The sequence below is a fragment of the Schistocerca nitens genome, chromosome 2 (genome assembly GCF_023898315.1).
Source record: "Schistocerca nitens isolate TAMUIC-IGC-003100 chromosome 2, iqSchNite1.1, whole genome shotgun sequence".
Lineage (NCBI taxonomy): Eukaryota > Metazoa > Arthropoda > Insecta > Orthoptera > Acrididae > Schistocerca > Schistocerca nitens.
The window spans coordinates 611,692,266-611,709,401 of NC_064615.1; the positions used below are offsets into that span (position 1 = coordinate 611,692,266).

Consider the following 17,136-nt stretch of genomic DNA (forward strand, 5'->3'; position numbering starts at 1 on the left):
AGCGCCTAGAACCGCTCGGTCACTTCGGCCGGCTGTTTTAGGTTGTAACTAATCTAATGAAGTGAGGCCTAAATAAAGTTTTTGTTCGTTTTGCTTCTTACCGTGATTTTACATTATATCGTTTTGCAAAACCAACTGTATGGTGTACAGCACTAATCGCTTGTCAACTGCAAACCAAACGATGTAAATGTGAATGTCGTCGGCGAGTTAACACATTCCTTGATTCGTAAAACGTGATTTTGGCATGTCAAAATATTTTGCGTATATATTTGTTACAACTGATGTTTTGTTGTCTGAGGACACTAAACACACATAATAATGAACTTCGTGTAATTTCGTTCTTTATAAACGCCTTTTTACTTCGCAAAATGCGGTGAGCACTATGTTGTGTTTCCTAACCCCGTCGGCGGTAATTTGTTCATTTTATTTATGTACCGTTGATATGGCAAAGAACTTTTCGAGATTTTTGGTAACAACTTTAAACAACGACGTGCCTCTATATGCGCTGACGGAAAAATATCTCAACACCATAACATAAGACTAATTGCGTCTCCCATACACCTATTCTTTCTCCTTATAAATAACTTAAAACAAAAATTGTGTACACAACTGTGTGCTGTTTTGTTATCTTCCTTGTAGCCGGTTTTAATAAAACGAGTAAGTTGTGTTTATGGCTTATCGGCCCATGATCAGAACACTGATACGGAATCTGAATCGTCCGAATGTAATACTACCTATTTGCAGATTAAAACTATGTCAGATACTATAATTGAAGCTACTATAGTAATAGATTCAGCAACAGGAGAGGTCTCTCATAACCCGTAGACCAATGATGCCAATCGATTTACCCTTCATTTCAAGCGATTTCAACTCCAGTCACCGAGCGTGGTCGCGCAGTGGTTAGCACACTGGACTCCCATTCGGGAGGACGACGGCTGAAACCCGAGTCCGGCCATCCTGGTTTAGGATTTCCGTGAATTCCCTAAATCGCTTCAGACAAATGCCGGGATGGGTCCTTTGAAAGGGCTCAACTGATTTACTTCCCCATCCTTCCCAATCCTGGCTTGTGCTCGGTCTCTAATGACCTCGTTGTCGACGGGACGTTAAATACTGACCTCCCCCTCCTCGTTCCCATTCAAGGTTTCCTTAGCAATAATAACAAACAAGGCTCAAGGTTAGACACAGGGGGAAGACAAGATTGACAGAGGGGGGGGGGGGTGATGGAAGTAGAGAGGGAGAAGAGGGAAACGCATGGAGAGAGGGGGAGGAGGTGATGGACAGAGAGAGGGGGCAGAAGCAGATTAGGACGGATATCCAATTCCCATACATATATAGCAATGGCGAAGCATTGCCGTGTTCGCTGATATTCTATATTTTCGAACGCTGAGCCGCGAAAAGCTTATTTTGTAGGTACTATAACATCAGTTCTAATCTACATTTGTACATTCTACAGATTTTTCTGACTACTGTCCTCTGTCTGAAAACAGTAGTTAGTAATTTTAGCGTATAAGTACGTGAATGGAGCTAGCTTTTGAAAGTTTCAGTAGTTTATGAGTGTCTTGCACAAGGCAGTTCGCAGTAAGTCTCTGGCTGCAGGTTATCTACACTTTCTACAAATTTAAGCAGCAGTATCTGATCTGTAAAATCGTTTCCTTTTAATTACAGTGCATGTATTTACTTAAGCACTGCCATATAACCACCAGTTTTCATCCATTGATCAGTTCGTTCTAAGGACGTACGGTATGTTTAAGTATATAAACCGCGATGTAAAAATACCTCTGAAAAGTCGACTGCTGTTGTGTAATAGTGTGTTCTGCATATGTACTAACTGTCATGTCACATTTCATTTGGTTTCTCCTTTCATCAGCAGTGTATATTGCCTGCGTTTGGTGTAAAATTCTGCTGTTCGAGTTAGTTAGTGAGAATAACCGACGAAACAAAAGTTTGAGACTCAAAGTTCGCAACAGAAATCACTTTGTTGAATGAAAATCACTTTAGTTCTTAAAGATAACTTGTAATCATGGTAGCGTAGCATATCCAAAAATTGAAAGAATCAGTAAGCTTAGTTTAAAGTTATTTGCTTATTTCTTCAGAAAAACATTGCGCCAGCCGCAGTGTAGCATTCTGTTACAGTTATTCTCCAGCATAGGATGCAGTTGTTATTCGTAAGCAACTGGAATTCGCAAGATAGAAATTTCTGCTGGGAGGGCTACCACGAGACATGTACCAGAGATACGCCATCTTAAATACTATCCTGTTCTGTGCATCCTGTCTCCTCTACTGGAAGAGTCAGCGGGAAGCATGCGCTAAAGGTAGTCCGTTGATGGTTGACTGTAGAAACATATGAAAAATAAAAATGCCATTCATGGAAGCGGGAATAATAGACAGGGTCACCTTGTGCACTATGTGTATGTGCGAGAAAGTGCACGCGGTCGCTCTCCTGGAGACGTCGTTCAACATGTTCAAAGGCTGTTCTGGAAAGGAACAGATTGCAACTCCAACAGTAGGCTGTGTCGCACGTTGGAACAATCGATGTCACTTGTCTGGAATCAAAAGCCATCGACTATCTGATCAAAAGCATCCAAACATACAAATCGTTATAATTCTAAACTTGTTGCTGATTTACCATTGCCAGTAACTGCCAGATGTGTACGACAAATTTTGCAAATGGCCAACATCATGCATTCAAGAAAAGACTACAGAAACCTGCTCTAACATCCAAAAATAAACAGGCTAGACTGGAGTTTGCTGAAAAAAGTATGTCATGGACTCTGGAATGGCATGAAGTGGTCTTCGGTGATGAGAAGTAGTTTAATTTAGGTGGGCCGGATGGATTTAATTAATACTGCCATGATCTGAGAACAGAGAAGCAGGTAAGAACGAGCAGAAATTCTGATGGTGGAAATGTTACGATTTTGGCAGCCTTCTGCGCTAAAGGTAAGTCACGCATTGCTTGGCTGAACACTAGAATGAATTTAACATGTACACTGAGCTGCTAGATACGGAATTGATAAGGATGTATGAGCACCTAGGGACGAAAGTGTAATGTTTCAACAAGTTCATGCAATCTGTGCATGTTTCTACTACAACCAGATAGAAATACCGATGTCTTGTCCTTGTTTGCACGTAGCTCGGATTTGAAGCCCGTGGAAAACCTTTGGGCAATACTCACAAGGCGTGTTTACCACAAAGGAAGGCAATCTGAGGCCGTGTGTGTACTGAAAAGCGGTACGAGGAGAGAGGGCGACAATTTTATTGCAAGAACTACAAATCCCGACAAAATCAATGCCGAAGAGAATTTTTGAGGTGATAAGGAAGAACGGAGTTGGACAAAGTATTCGCAATGCAATAACACAACAGGACAGTGAGTGCCTTCATACCCGTTACCACCTAGAAAATGCAAACGCCTTATTTTGCCACTCGTGTTATGATGGAAACTATGCAACACTGTCATGATTGTTTACGTCTTATACACATCTACAGTTTTCATAATAAATTCGACACATGTATGGTTCAAATATATAGTATTACTTAAGTAGGAAGCTGCCCTTATACTCATCTCCACTACTGTACCTTCTATTTCTCACGACTGAATTTGCTGCCTGATAGTATATTTCACACAAATTTTGCCTTGGCTGCAGGTTTTCTCAACTTTTTCTTTTTTTCCGTTATCAGTGCCGAGGTGAAAATTTTTGTGAATGCACGAATTCAGACGTCAAATCCAAATTTTACGAGGAAGAGCAAGAGACAGGCGAGAATTCATACCCCCGTCACGATGTTTAAACTGAATACGACGGAACGTGTTACACACGAAGTTTTAGTGCGACATTTGCGATTGTAACGGGACGATTAAGAAAATGTGTTGCTGACAAAGGAGCGGAGCGCGAGCGGTCTCTCTCTCTCTCTCTCTCTCTCTCTCTTTCTGTGTGTGTGTGTGTGTGTGTGTGTGTGTGTGTGTGTGTGTATCAAGTCCCCGAACAAACTGGATAGATGGGAGGAGGCAAGTCAAACCTGTAAGTGGGTAGGTGGTAAACTTTTCGTCGAATAGAAAACCAGGTAGTGAACACTCTTCAGGAATGGGTCCCGATTCAAGTTAGAAACGTACATATACTGTCTGATCAAAAGTATCCAGACACCTATTAGTGGACATGAATATGGAGTGCGTCCACCCGCCTGCATGACGGCTTGAACTCTGCTGGGGCACTTTCAATGAGTGTGTCTGAATGATTGTGAAGGAATGACAGGCCATTCTTTCTCAAAAGCCGAAACCATAGAAGACAGTGATGTTGGGCACTGGGCTATAGAACGATTTCGACGCCCTAACTCATCTCAAATGTGTCGGCACTCTGGGAAGACGAGACAATCAATTTCAGCAATGTTACCGTTCACAAAAAACAAAAAAGCGCGTTTCTTCATGACAGGGTGCATTGTCATTCTGATCCAAACAATAATCATTGCTTAACTGTTCCTCTACTGTACACAGTACCCAGCGCTGTGAAATTTGTTCGTATTCTCCCGCAGTTAGCGCTTTCTTAAGCGCAATCACGAAGATCACCTCCGTACCGAAACACCACCTCCTCTGCATTCCACTGTTGACGCTACACGTGACGACAGGTATTTTCCGTTGCGTCCATATCGTACTCACAATCTGACGTAATTATCAGTCACTGTATTTGATAGGTTCAGCCCCTTGGCGACCTGACGATTACACACACACACATACACTAACATCGCACAGAGCCAACTACCTTTATACCGATTTCCACACTTACCACCAGCATCGTTTGTGTCTTCTTATATCCTGTACCGCTAACATCAAATGCGATACCATTTAACTACATTTGTATGTATACTGGCTCTCGTACTACTGCGGATACACTGTGAACAACATTTCAAACCGTCAATGTTAATTTTCTTACAAATTTCCGTGCCCTTATACTGATTTCCAGTATTGTAGAATGCCGGCACCGACTAGTCTTAAGTCATTAAGAAGCGATGTGTATGGTAACGACAGACGCATTTTAGTACTTTTAGACATAGTTATTATGAATAAAGCACATATGTCACAGCGTGGAATTTCATGTTCCACTACAGTGCAAAGTCTGAAAGGAAGAATGTGCTGCCGGCCGAAGTGGCCATGCGGTTAAAGGCGCTGCAGTCTGGAACCGCAAGACCGCTACGGTCGCAGGTTCGAATCCTGCCTCGGGCATGGATGTTTGTGATGCCCTTAGGTTAGTTAGGTTTAACTAGTTCTAAGTTCTAGGGGACTAATGACCTCAGAAGTTGAGTCCCATAGTGCTCAGAGCCATTTGAACCATTTTTGAAGAATGTGCTAAGCCAGAGTTTTGCCTAGTGGAGAGTAACGTAGCCAATGAGCTACAGGTTCAGTATTACGCTATATTGGATTAAGTTATATGGAGCTGAACTCCAAAGCACTGGCACATTTAGGATCTCTCGAAAACGCGTCGTTTTTGCTATAATTTGCTGCGGTAAAAGGGCTGGAAACTACATACTCATATTGGTAGCCGAAGTCTTCTCGTAGCAAGTGGTCTCTAGGTAGCCGAACATAACCGTTTCGAGTCAATGACCGGTTTAGTTGGACCAGAGGACTCAGCCCACTCCGTGTAAACACAGCCCACACCATTACGGAACCACCACCAGCTTGCATAGTGTCTTGTTGACAAGTTGGGTCCATGGCTTCGTAGGGTCTGCCCCACACCCGAACCCCTACCATCGGCTCTTACCAACTGAAATCGGGACTCGTCTGACCAGGTCACACTTTTCCGGTCATCTAGGGTCCAAACGATATAATCACGAGTACATGAGAAGCGTTGCAGGCGATGTGCTGTTAGCAAAGAAACTCGCTTCGGTGGTCTGCTGCCATAGCCCATTATTGCCCAATTTCGCCGCACTGTCCTAACGAATCCGTTCGTCGTACGTCCCACATTGGTTTCTACTGTTACTTCACGCAGGGTTACTTGCCTGTTAGCAGTGACAAGTCTACGTAAACGTTGCTGCTCTCGGTCGTTAGTGAAGGCCGTCGGCTACTGCTTTGTCCGTGGTGTCAGTTAATGCCTGAAATTTCGTTTTCTCAGGACACCCTTGACACTATGGATCTCAGAATATTGAATTCCCTAACGATTTCCGAAGTGGACTGTTCCATGCGTCTAGCTCCAACTACCATTCCCCGTTCAAAGTATGTCAATTCCCGATGTCCGACCGCAGTCAGTCACGTCGGAAACATTTTCACTTGAATCACCTGACTACAAATGACATCTGCGCCAATGCACTGCCCTCTCACACCTTGTGTACGCGATACTACCGCCATCTATACAGGGTGTTACAAAAAGGTACGGCCAAACTTTCAGGAAACATTCCTCACACACAAAGAAAGAAAACATGTTATGTGGACATGTGTCCGGAAACGCTTACTTTCCATGTTAGAGCTCATTTTATTACTTCTCTTCAAATCACATTAATCATGGAATGGAAACACACAGCAACAGAACGTACCAGCGTGGCTTCAAACACTTTGTTACAGGAAATGTTCAAAATGTCCTTCGTTAGCGAGGATACATGCATCCACTCTCCGTCGCATGGAATCCCTGATGCGCTGATGCAGCCCTGGAGAATGGCGTATTGTATCACAGCCGTCCACAATACGAGCACGAAGAGTCTCTACATTTGGTACCGGGGTTGCGTAAACAAGAGCTTTCAAATGCCCCCATAAATGAAAATCAAGAGGGTTGAGGTCAGGAGAGCGTGGAGGCCATGGAATTGGTCCGCCTCTACCAATCCATCGGTCACCAAATCTGTTGTTGAGAAGCGTACTAACACTTCGACTGAAATGTGCAGGAGCTCCATCGTGGATGAATCACATGTTGTGTCGTACTTGTAAAGGCACATGTTGTAGCAGCACAGGTAGAGTATCCCGTATGAAATCATGATAACGTGCTCCATTGAGCGTAGGTGGAAGAACATGGGGCCCAATCAAGACATCACCAACAATGCCTGCCCAAATGTTCACAGAAAATCTGTGTTGATGGCGTGATTGCACAATTGCGTGCGGATTCTCGTCAGCCCACACATGTTGATTGTGATCACGTCGGAATGAAGCCTCTTCCGTAAAGAGAACATTTGCACTGAAATGAGGATTGACACATTGTTGGATGAACCATTCCCAGAAGTGTACCCGTGGAGGCCAATCAGCTGCTGATAGTGCCTGCACACGCTTTACATGGTACGGAAACAACTGGTTCTCCCGTAGCACTCTCCATACAATGAGCTCTAACATGGAAATTTAGCGTTTCCGGACACATGTCCACATAACATCTTTTCTTTATTTGTGTGTGGGGAATGTTTCCTGAAAGTTTGGCCGTACCTTTTTGTAACACCCTGTATATGTGTCATCCCATGACTTTTGACACCTCGTTGTATTAACTGAATGTGAAAAAAAAGTGAGCCATGAAGTTACCCATCGCAGCCGTGGGGCAAAAGGGAGCGATAGGAAGGACTGTTTCTCCGAACACAGAAGTCATTATTCTGAGCTGCCTGCTGCATCGACATCTACATCTACATGGATACTCCGGAAATCACATTTAAGTGCGCGGAAAAAATCGAACGCCTATATCTTTCCGCGCGGGCTGTGTTTTCCCTTATTTTATTATGATGATCCTTTCTCCCTATGTTGGTCGGCGTCAAAAAAATATTTTTCGCATTCGGAGGAGAAAGTTGGTGACTGAAATTTCGTGAGAAGATTTTTCCGCAACGACAAACGCCTTTGTTTCGATGTTGTCCTCCCCAAATCCTGTTTTATTTCAGTCACATTCTCTCCCCTATTTCGCGAGAATACAATACGTGCTCCCCTTCCTTGAACTTTCTCGATGTATTCAGTCAATCCTAACTGGTAAGGATGCCAAACGGCGCAGCAGTATTCCAAAAGATGACGGACAAGCGTAGTGTAGGCAGTCTCTTTAGTAGCTCTGTTACATTTTCTAAGTGTCCTGCCAATAAAACGCAGTCTTTGTTTAGCCTTCCCTACTTCCCCACAACATTTTCTGTGTATTACTTCCAATTTAAGTGGATCGTAATTGTAATTCGTAAGTCTTTAGTTGAATTTATGGCCTTTAGATTTGACTGATTTATCATGTAACCGAAGTTTGACGGATTCCTGTTAGCACTCATGTGGATGAGCTTACACTTTTCGTTATTTAGGGTCAATTGCCAATTGTGGCACCATACAGATATCTTTTCTAAATCGTTTTGCAATTTGTTTTGATCTTCTAACGACTTTACTAGTCGATAAAGGACAGCATCATCTTCAAAGAACGTAAGACGACTGCTGAGATTGTCTCCTAAATCGTTTAAATAGATAAGGAACAGCAAAGAGCCTATAACACTACATTGGGGAACGCCAGAAATCACTTCTATTTTACTCGATGACTTTCCGTCAATTACTACGAACTGTGACGTCTGTGAGAAGTTTGGAAGGTAGGAGGCGAGGTACTGGCAGAAGTAAAGCTGTGAGGACGGGGCGTGAGTCGTGCTTGGGTAGCTCAGTTGGTAGAGCATTTGCCCGCGAAAGGCAAAGGTCCCGAGTTCGAGTCTCGGTCCGGCACACAGTTTTAATCTGCCAAGAAGTTTCTCTGAGAAGAAGTCACGAATCCAGTCACATAACTGAGACGATACTCCATAAGCAAGAAATTTCACTACAAGCCGCTTGTGTGGTACAATGTCAAAAGCCTTCCAGAAATCCAGAAATACGAGATCAATTTGAAATCCCTTGTCAATAGCGGTGAACACTTCATGCGAGTAAAGAGCTAGTTCTGTTCCACAAGAACGATGTTTTCTAAATCCGTGTTGACTGTGTGTCAATAGGTCGTTTTCTTCGAGGAAAAGTACAAGTGACACCTGCGCCAATGCACTGACCTCTTGTAAGTTGTGTACGCGATACTACCGCCATCTGTATATGTGAGATCTGCTATTCCATAACTTTTGTCACCTCATTGTATTATCTGAATGTAAACAGAAAGTTACCCACCAGCAGCAGTGGGGCAGAAGGGAGCGAAAGGAAGGACTGCTTCCTGCCAGCACAGAAGGCATTCATCTGAGCTGCCGGCTACAGCGATCACCGGTCGGTTGCAGGCGCTGACCTCGCTGCTGGGCCCCGGGCACCACGCGGCCAAGTTCGTGGCGGGGTCTTGCGCCGGGGTGACGGCCGTGGCACTCACCTACCCGCTGGACACGATACGAGCGAGGCTCGCCTTCCAGGTGACTGGCGAGCACGTCTACACCGGCATCCTACACACCGCGCTCTCCATCTTCAAGGAGGTACTCCTCAGCGCTCACATCTGTTTTGTTTTGATTAGTATAGTTGAACTTGCCTATATGACCTTACACTGTATGACCTGTGACCACCAGAAGTTACGAGAACCGGACCTGCCAGTGTAAATGGAGACGAAGATTATTGTCAGTAGAGAAGCAGTAATAGCAGAGTGGGGTGGTCAGGAGAACTCAGTGACATCGAACGTGGACTAGTCATGGGTGTCACCCGAGTAACAGATCCATAAATGACTTTTTTTTTATCTATTTGATGCAGCCCACCACGAATTACTTTCCTGTGCTAACATCTTCGTCTTAGAGTAGCACTTGCAACCAACCTCTTCCTTCAGTTATTTGCTGGATGTATTCAAGTATCTGTTTTCCTCTAAAGGTTTTATCTTCTACAGGTCCCTCTAGTACCATGGAAGTTATTCCGTGACGTCTTACCATCCTGTCCCTTCTTCTTGTTCATTGTTTTCCACCTACTCCTTTCCTCGCCGATTCTGCGGAAAACCTCTTCATTCCTTACTTTATCAATCCACCTAATTTTCAACATTGTTGTGTAGCACTACTTCTCAAATGTTTACATTCTCTTCTTTTCCGATTTTCCCACCGTCAGTGTGTCACTGCCATACAATGCAGTGCTCCAAACGTATGTTGTCAGAAATTTCTTCTTCAAATTAAGCCCTATGTTTGGTGCTAGCAAACTCCTCTTGGCCAAGAATGCCCTTTTTGTCAGTGTTGGTCTGCTTTTTATGTCATACTTGCTCCGCCCGTGATGAGTTACTTTGCTGTCTAGGTTAGCAAAAAAAATGGTTCAAATGGCTCTGAGCACTATGGGACTCAACTGCTGTGGTCATCAGTCCCCTAGAACTTAGAACTACTTAAACCTAACTAACCTAAGGACATCACACACATCCATGCCCGAGGCAGGATTCGAACCTGCGACCGCAGCAGTCGCACGGTTCCGGACTGCGCGCCTAGAACCGCGAGACCACCGCGGCCGGCTCTAGGTTAGCAGAATTCCTTAACTTCATCTACTTCGTGGTCACCAATCCTGATGTTAAGTTGCTGCTGTTCTCGTTTTTGCTATTTCTCATTACTTTCGTCTTTCTTCGATTTACTCTCAATCAATATTCTGTACTCACAAGACTGTTCAGTCCATAAAGCACATCATGTAACTCATCACTTTCACCGAGAGTAGCAATGTCATCAGCGAATATTAATATTGAGATCCTTTCTCTTTGAGTTTTAATTCCACTTTTGAATCTTTCTTTTCTTTCTGTCATTGCTTCTTCGATGTATAGATTCAACAGCAGGGGCGAAAGACTACGTCCCTCTGTAACTCGCTTTTAAATCGAGCACTTCGTTCTTGGTCTTTCACTCTTATTGTCACCTCTTGACTCTTGTAGATATTGCATATTAACTGTCTTTCCGTATAGCTTTCCACTGTTATTCTTAGAATTTCGAACGCCTTGTCCCAGTCTTCATTGTCGAATGCTTTTTCCAGGTCAACAAATCCTATGAACATGTCTTGATTTTTCTTTAGTCTTCCTTCCATTATCAACCACAAGGTCAGAATTCCCTCTCTGTTGCCTTCACCTTTTCTAAAGCCAAACAATTCATCATCTAACTCATTCTCAATTTTCTTTTCCAGTCTTCTGTGTATTATGCTTTTCAACAACTCGGATGTGTGAGCTGTCGCGCTGATTGTGTGATAATTCTCGCACCTGTCGGCTCTTGCAGTCTTCGGATTGTATGGATGATGCTTTTCCGAAAGTCAGATTATATATTGCCAGACTCATATGTTCTACACATCAACGCGAATAGTCGTTTCTTTGCCACTTCCCCTAATGATTTTAGAAATTTTGATGGAATGTTATCTGTGCCTCCTGCGTTATTCGATCAAGTCTTCGAAAGCTGTTTTAAATTCTGAATCTAATACTGGATCCCCTGTCTCTATATTTACTCATGTTTCTTCTTACACGTCACCGTCTGGTGACAGAGGCCTCCAGTGTACTCTTTCCGTCTACCCGCTCTCTCATCTACATTTAACAATGGAATTCCCATTTCAGGACACAACATCTACCAATTTCCGACCCATTCGGATAGTTCCTTCGTGGTGCGTCGTTTTTCGTCTTCTTTCTCCCCGACATGTAGGTCCTACGGCTCGATGATCGAGGTGGATTCAATCTGCCAGGCATGTAACAGTATCGCGGTTGCTGGTTGCTACAGTTCGACCAGTACGCATCTGTTGGTCCTATAATAGTCGTACGGTTTGTTGGAAAGGTTCAGTATTCAAGGAGTCCTACATATCTTCCTGTGGAGGTGTGATCACATACCGGGTGATCAAAAAGTCAGTATAAATTTGAAAACTGAATAAATCACGGAATAATGTAGATGGAGAGGTACAATTTGACACACATGCTTGGAATGACATGGGGTTTTATTAGAACCAAAAAATACAAACGTTCCAAAAATGTCCGACAGATGGCGCTTCATCTGATCAGAATAGCAATAATTAGCATAACATAGTAAGACAAAGCAAAGATGACGTTCTTTACTGGAAATGCTCAATATATCCACCATCATTCCTCAACAATAGCTGTAGTCGAGGAATAATGTTGCGAACAGCACTGTAAAGCATGTCCGGAGTTATGATGAGGCATTGGCGTCGGATGCTGTCTTTCAGCATCCCTAGAGATGTCGGTCGATCACGACACACTTGCGACTTCAGGTAACCCCATAGCCAATAATTGCACGGACTGATGTCTGGGGACCTGGGAGGCCAAGCATGACGAAAGTGGCGGCCGAGTACACGATCGTCACCAAACGACGCGCGTAAGAGATCTTTCACGCGTCTAGCAATATGGGGTGGTTTTTTTTTTTTTATCTAAAACCACATGTCATTCCAAGAATATGTGTCAATTTTTACCTCTCTATCTACATTATTCCGTGGTTTATTAAGTTTTCAAATTTATACTCACTTTTTGATCACCCGGTATTATTCTGCCTCTTACACTTACTCATTTTTCGTTAGAACTGAACAGCCTGATACGTCGTAGTCGATGCAATTGTACCAAAGTTTTGTTCGGATCAGAGTCTAGACTGGAGTAATGTGTATAGGGTTGTAAGATGCACCATAATTTTATTTACACGTTTAATAGTAAAAATACAACAAAGTTCAGATTATGTCTTAGTCAGTTGGATCATTACATGATTGGCGGTAAATTTGCTTTATATGTGCATTATTGCAGATGAGGTTTGTACCACTGGTGATATGATGCATAAATTTTTCTGAAATTTCAGTAATATCAGATGAGAAATAGAAATACTTATTCAGAACAAGTAACTTTTCGCTGTGCACATCAGTTTCTTTTAATCGAGTCACATACTACAGAAATGTGCTCGAAATATTACATACATTTACAGATAGGTCGGAGAGGAGGCTGTGTGTCGCTCCTGTTGCTAATAGGAAAGACGTGGCCGTGTTATTTTACTTGTTACAATTCATCTGTGGACGAAAGAATTTTAGTATTCTGTGGCTGCGCCGTATCAGGCGACTGCCATCTGGCCGCTGTGACCTGTGACCACCAGCCAGCACGCGAACCGTGCGACGCCGTTACAGCGTCACATCCGGCAGGTAACTTCCGGTGAGCTCGGCCCTGACCTATACCCACTTGAGGTGAAATCGCGCGTGTCTCTTGGAGAAACAACTACCGTAAATACAGCGCAACTGACGTGTGTAGACATTCAAAGAGCGCCGTAAAAGATTTAAGTGAGGTTAAGGGCTAGAGATAGGAAAAGCCAAAATAGCTTGACAATTTTCAGCGCTAGGATCTTTATCTCGTGACACGCCGTCTTTGCAGTAACTGGTAGGATCACTACGAGGATGGCGACTGATAATTTCATTGCTATAATGCGATGCAAGAAATGACCGTCGTGTAGGTACACTCGAGTCGGCAGATTGAGCTTCACAGTGTATAGTATTGCGCTGTCGCTTTTCTTCTTTTGTTGTTCTTCAAGGGTAGTTAACTTTTTATCAAGTTGATTGACTACTTGAAAAACACAGTGTTGCCCTCTGGTAACGAGTTGCAGTAAGGGTATTTTGCAAATGAAACACTGGAGAAACGTTTGTTGTTTGATATAACAGAAGCGTAGAAGACCTACCCGAAGATGATGCAAAGCCCCAGAATAGAGACGTGATAGATACCTATACTGTTTTTGAAGCACTAGCTAGCTATACAGTGTGCCTCAAACCTTTTGGGTCAAATTAAAACTGGTGATAGTGGATCCACAACCAGTTACATTAAGATAGGGAACCAATGGTCAAAAATGTATATTTATTGTGTTATGGAAATACAAAGTGCACGCTGCGTAACAACATCGTTGCTCACAGTAATTCTTCAAAGCGACGACCACCAATCTCAGTGCATGTACTGCAACTGCGCATGCAGTTCTGGCACACTCTCGCAAGGATGTCAGGTGTCTGTTGTTCACTAGAACAGTCAGCCGATAATAAACAGTGTACACCCCTGGTCACCAAACAGACATACTGTACACAACTTAGCTCGTAGCACGAGTATCATATGACGACCGCATGCATTGCACCGGCGCGTTAACTTGTGCCGCACGCACATCACTGTCCCTGGTGTCAGATGTCCATTGCGTTAAACAGCTTATGATATGTCCATGGTGAGGTGTGTGACTGTATACAGTGCATGACGCGTAGTCAAAGATGGAACGTTACTAATTACGAGAGTTGGCAGATAGTGGTAGAGTCCGTAAAGCGACATGAATGTACAGAAAACGCTTTTCCAACAGGCGTCATCCTAGTTGGAAGTAATTATCTCTGTGGATATTAACTTACGAGAGGCATTTACATGCATGCATTGAGACTGTCGGCCGTCACTTTGAACAGTTACTATCAGCTTCGTTGTTGTTATGCGGTGTACGCTGTGTACGTCAATGTCACAATAAATATGCATTTTCGATCATTTGTTCCCAGTCACAGTATAATTAGTTGTGGACCCGCCATCACCTAGTTCAATTTGACCCCTAATCACTGCCACCAGTACCATTGCAACTGCATTCTTGTGTTAGCTTCTCCATTCAGCTCACAATTACTTCTCCAGTGGCCTCTATGATTTCTCGTACGTCTCCAAATGAAATTTCGATTAAGTATTTCACATTTTACGTAATAATGAATGCCACAGAGAATACGTTGGGGATATTTATCGATAAACTGATAGACACAGACGTTAAAGATGGTGAGACCATGTATATATAGAGTAATGTTATTAATAATTAATAAGTTAGATCAGATGAGCATTATACAGGATGCGGCGCGGGGAATCCTTATTTGAAAGGCGCGCCACTCAGCAGCCATTACTCATTGATGTGAGGGGATTAACGCATTCGAAATGGCTGGACCTAACTTTTTTTGAAAGTTTAGGTTAGTAGCGATCATGCAGTGGACGAGAGAGGAGCGCGCGTTCGCCGCGGCGACTTACTTTTCTAATGAAATTACAATGAAATCCTTACCATTAGCTGCTTACAGGTGTTGATAAATATCAACGGGGACAGTTCAGAATGTGTGTCCTGACCGGGACTCGAACCCGGTATCTCCTGCTTGCATGGTAGACGCTCTATCCGACTGAGCCACCGAGGACGTAGAGGATGGTGCGACTGCAGAGACTTATCTCCGGCACGTTTCCCGTGAGACCCACTTTTCCACATTTTCGGACATGTCCGAAAGAAGAGATAGCATCTTAATTAGATAAGGATTACCGACCAATGATCTTCAGTGCGGATGCACTCACATTGCTCAAACTCTTACGGGAATCGTTAGATTGACTGCCGCGAGTAACGAGTATAGTGGGTAGGGGCACTATAAATGTAGAGTGTGGACAGTAAGTTGGATATGTGGGTCTCACGGGAAGTGTGCCAGAGATGAGTCTTGCAGTTGCACTATCTGCTGTGTCCTCAGTGTCCCAGGTTCGAGTACCTGTCAGGGCACACATTTTCAACTGTCCTCGTTGATATTTATCAACGCCTGTAAGCAGCTAATGGTCTGGATTTCATTGTAATTTCATTCTTCGAGAGCTGCAAGATCACTAATGGTATCTATTCTTTCGGACAGTATATCTTCATATACTTTTCTGATGGCCGTTTGGTCTTCGCAACTCAGCGTGCACTCAGGGAATAGTTTAATATCGCGCCTGCGGATCGTGTTCCTGGTCGAAAATCGATTTCCATGTGGGTTGACACGTTTACGGATACTGGCAGTGCGCAGAAAAAGAAACCAGGGCATTCGGGAACCACCAGGAGAAAGTAACGCTGGCGATTTTGAATTCTCCCAAGAGATCTTCATGAAGATTTGTAATTACATCCATGCAAACTGGCAGTGGTGCGCACAGACTTGATCCGCGCGATTTTGTTTCATGAGAAACTGGGTGTGAACCCTTGATCGAAAACCTGCCTCATGACGCCCGTGTGTTTTTCAGCGACGGGGCACATTTTCACTTGTCTGGATGCGTGGATAAACAAAAACTACGATGTTGGAGTGGTACGAACCCTCGAGAACTTCACGGGCGGCAGCCCCTGCATGCAGAATGTATGTCGGTTTGTGTGCATTATCCAAAATTGGAGTTATTGGTCCATGGATTTTCGAAGGGAACGATAGGGAAGTTGCGGTCATTTATAAGCGTTATGTCCAGATTATTGCGGAGTTTGTTCCTCCCGAACTCGAAGAAGAGGATGTGGGGAACCGTCTCATTGCTTTGAGGACGATCTTCAGTGGCGGGCACGCTCACCAGACTTAGCCCCCTGCGCCTTTTTTCTTGTGAAGCTATCTTAAATCCTTGGTGTATACCAGTAATCCACGAACTCTGAGTGAGCTGCTATTACCAACATAGACAGAGAGACATGCTGGACATAGTGGACCGGAGCTTCCGATTTCGACTCTCCAAAAGCATTGAGCAGAGCGGAGGCCACCTTCGGGATATCGTTTTCAAAACCTGATGAACTAAACTTTAAATGTTCCTCTGTGTAAAGAAAAGAAAACTGAACTGATATCTCCAATACTTCCTGTTATATGTTATTTTTTAAAAAAAATAAGGGAGTTTCCGCGCCGCACCTTTGCTTCCCTCATCACGTGAATTAGGGTGCTTCCCTCATCACGTGAATTTATTTCAGTTAACAATGCATACGTCTATGCCTACGTATGGTAGTATGTTGGCGCTGTCTGGCAACAAAAACTATTTAGCTTAATGACATATTAATAATAGCTTTATATAACATATGCCGCAGTTGGCAGCATTGTCATTGAATATCTTTGGCGTCTTTGGTTAGTTCAGTTTGTAGAAAGTGTATGTCATGCAAATAGGTCTTGAGAAACTGCCGGTGACCACTGATGGGTATTTATATTACTGTTCACCTATGAAATTCTCGTAACTTTGAGCCTGTTTTTTGCCTTCTGCGGCGAGACACTAACACACAATACAATTAAGCAAAAAAGTTGTCTTTGCGTTATTAATTGAAATAATCCACCGGACTATTTTGAGGGATAATCCACGAAAAGGCGTAATAAGAATAAGAATAAATATTACTGTTAATATAAAGAGTAGTTTTAGTTGATATTCACAGTGGTTATGTCACTACTAACGAAAATGTAAGTGTTTTTTTTTTTAAATGTCATATCTCCGACGCTCACGACTTCGATGAAGAAGCAGTTATACAGGAAATTATCAAGGACGTTGTGCTTATTCCACAAATATTTGTTGCAATAAATACTCGTTTGCCCACATTGTTTAA

The 17,136-nt window shown here is 43.3% G+C and overlaps 1 protein-coding gene across 1 annotated transcript in view; it reads left to right on the top strand.

Annotated features, from left to right (window-relative positions):
• LOC126236695 (graves disease carrier protein-like) overlaps positions 1 to 17,136 on the top strand; it is a 179,255-nt gene that overhangs the window by 84,814 nt on the left and 77,305 nt on the right. Inside the window, exon 4 of the mRNA XM_049946198.1 lies at positions 9,145 to 9,330. Coding sequence (XP_049802155.1) covers positions 9,145 to 9,330 — 186 coding nt within the window. The remainder of the gene's footprint in view (positions 1 to 9,144; positions 9,331 to 17,136) is intronic.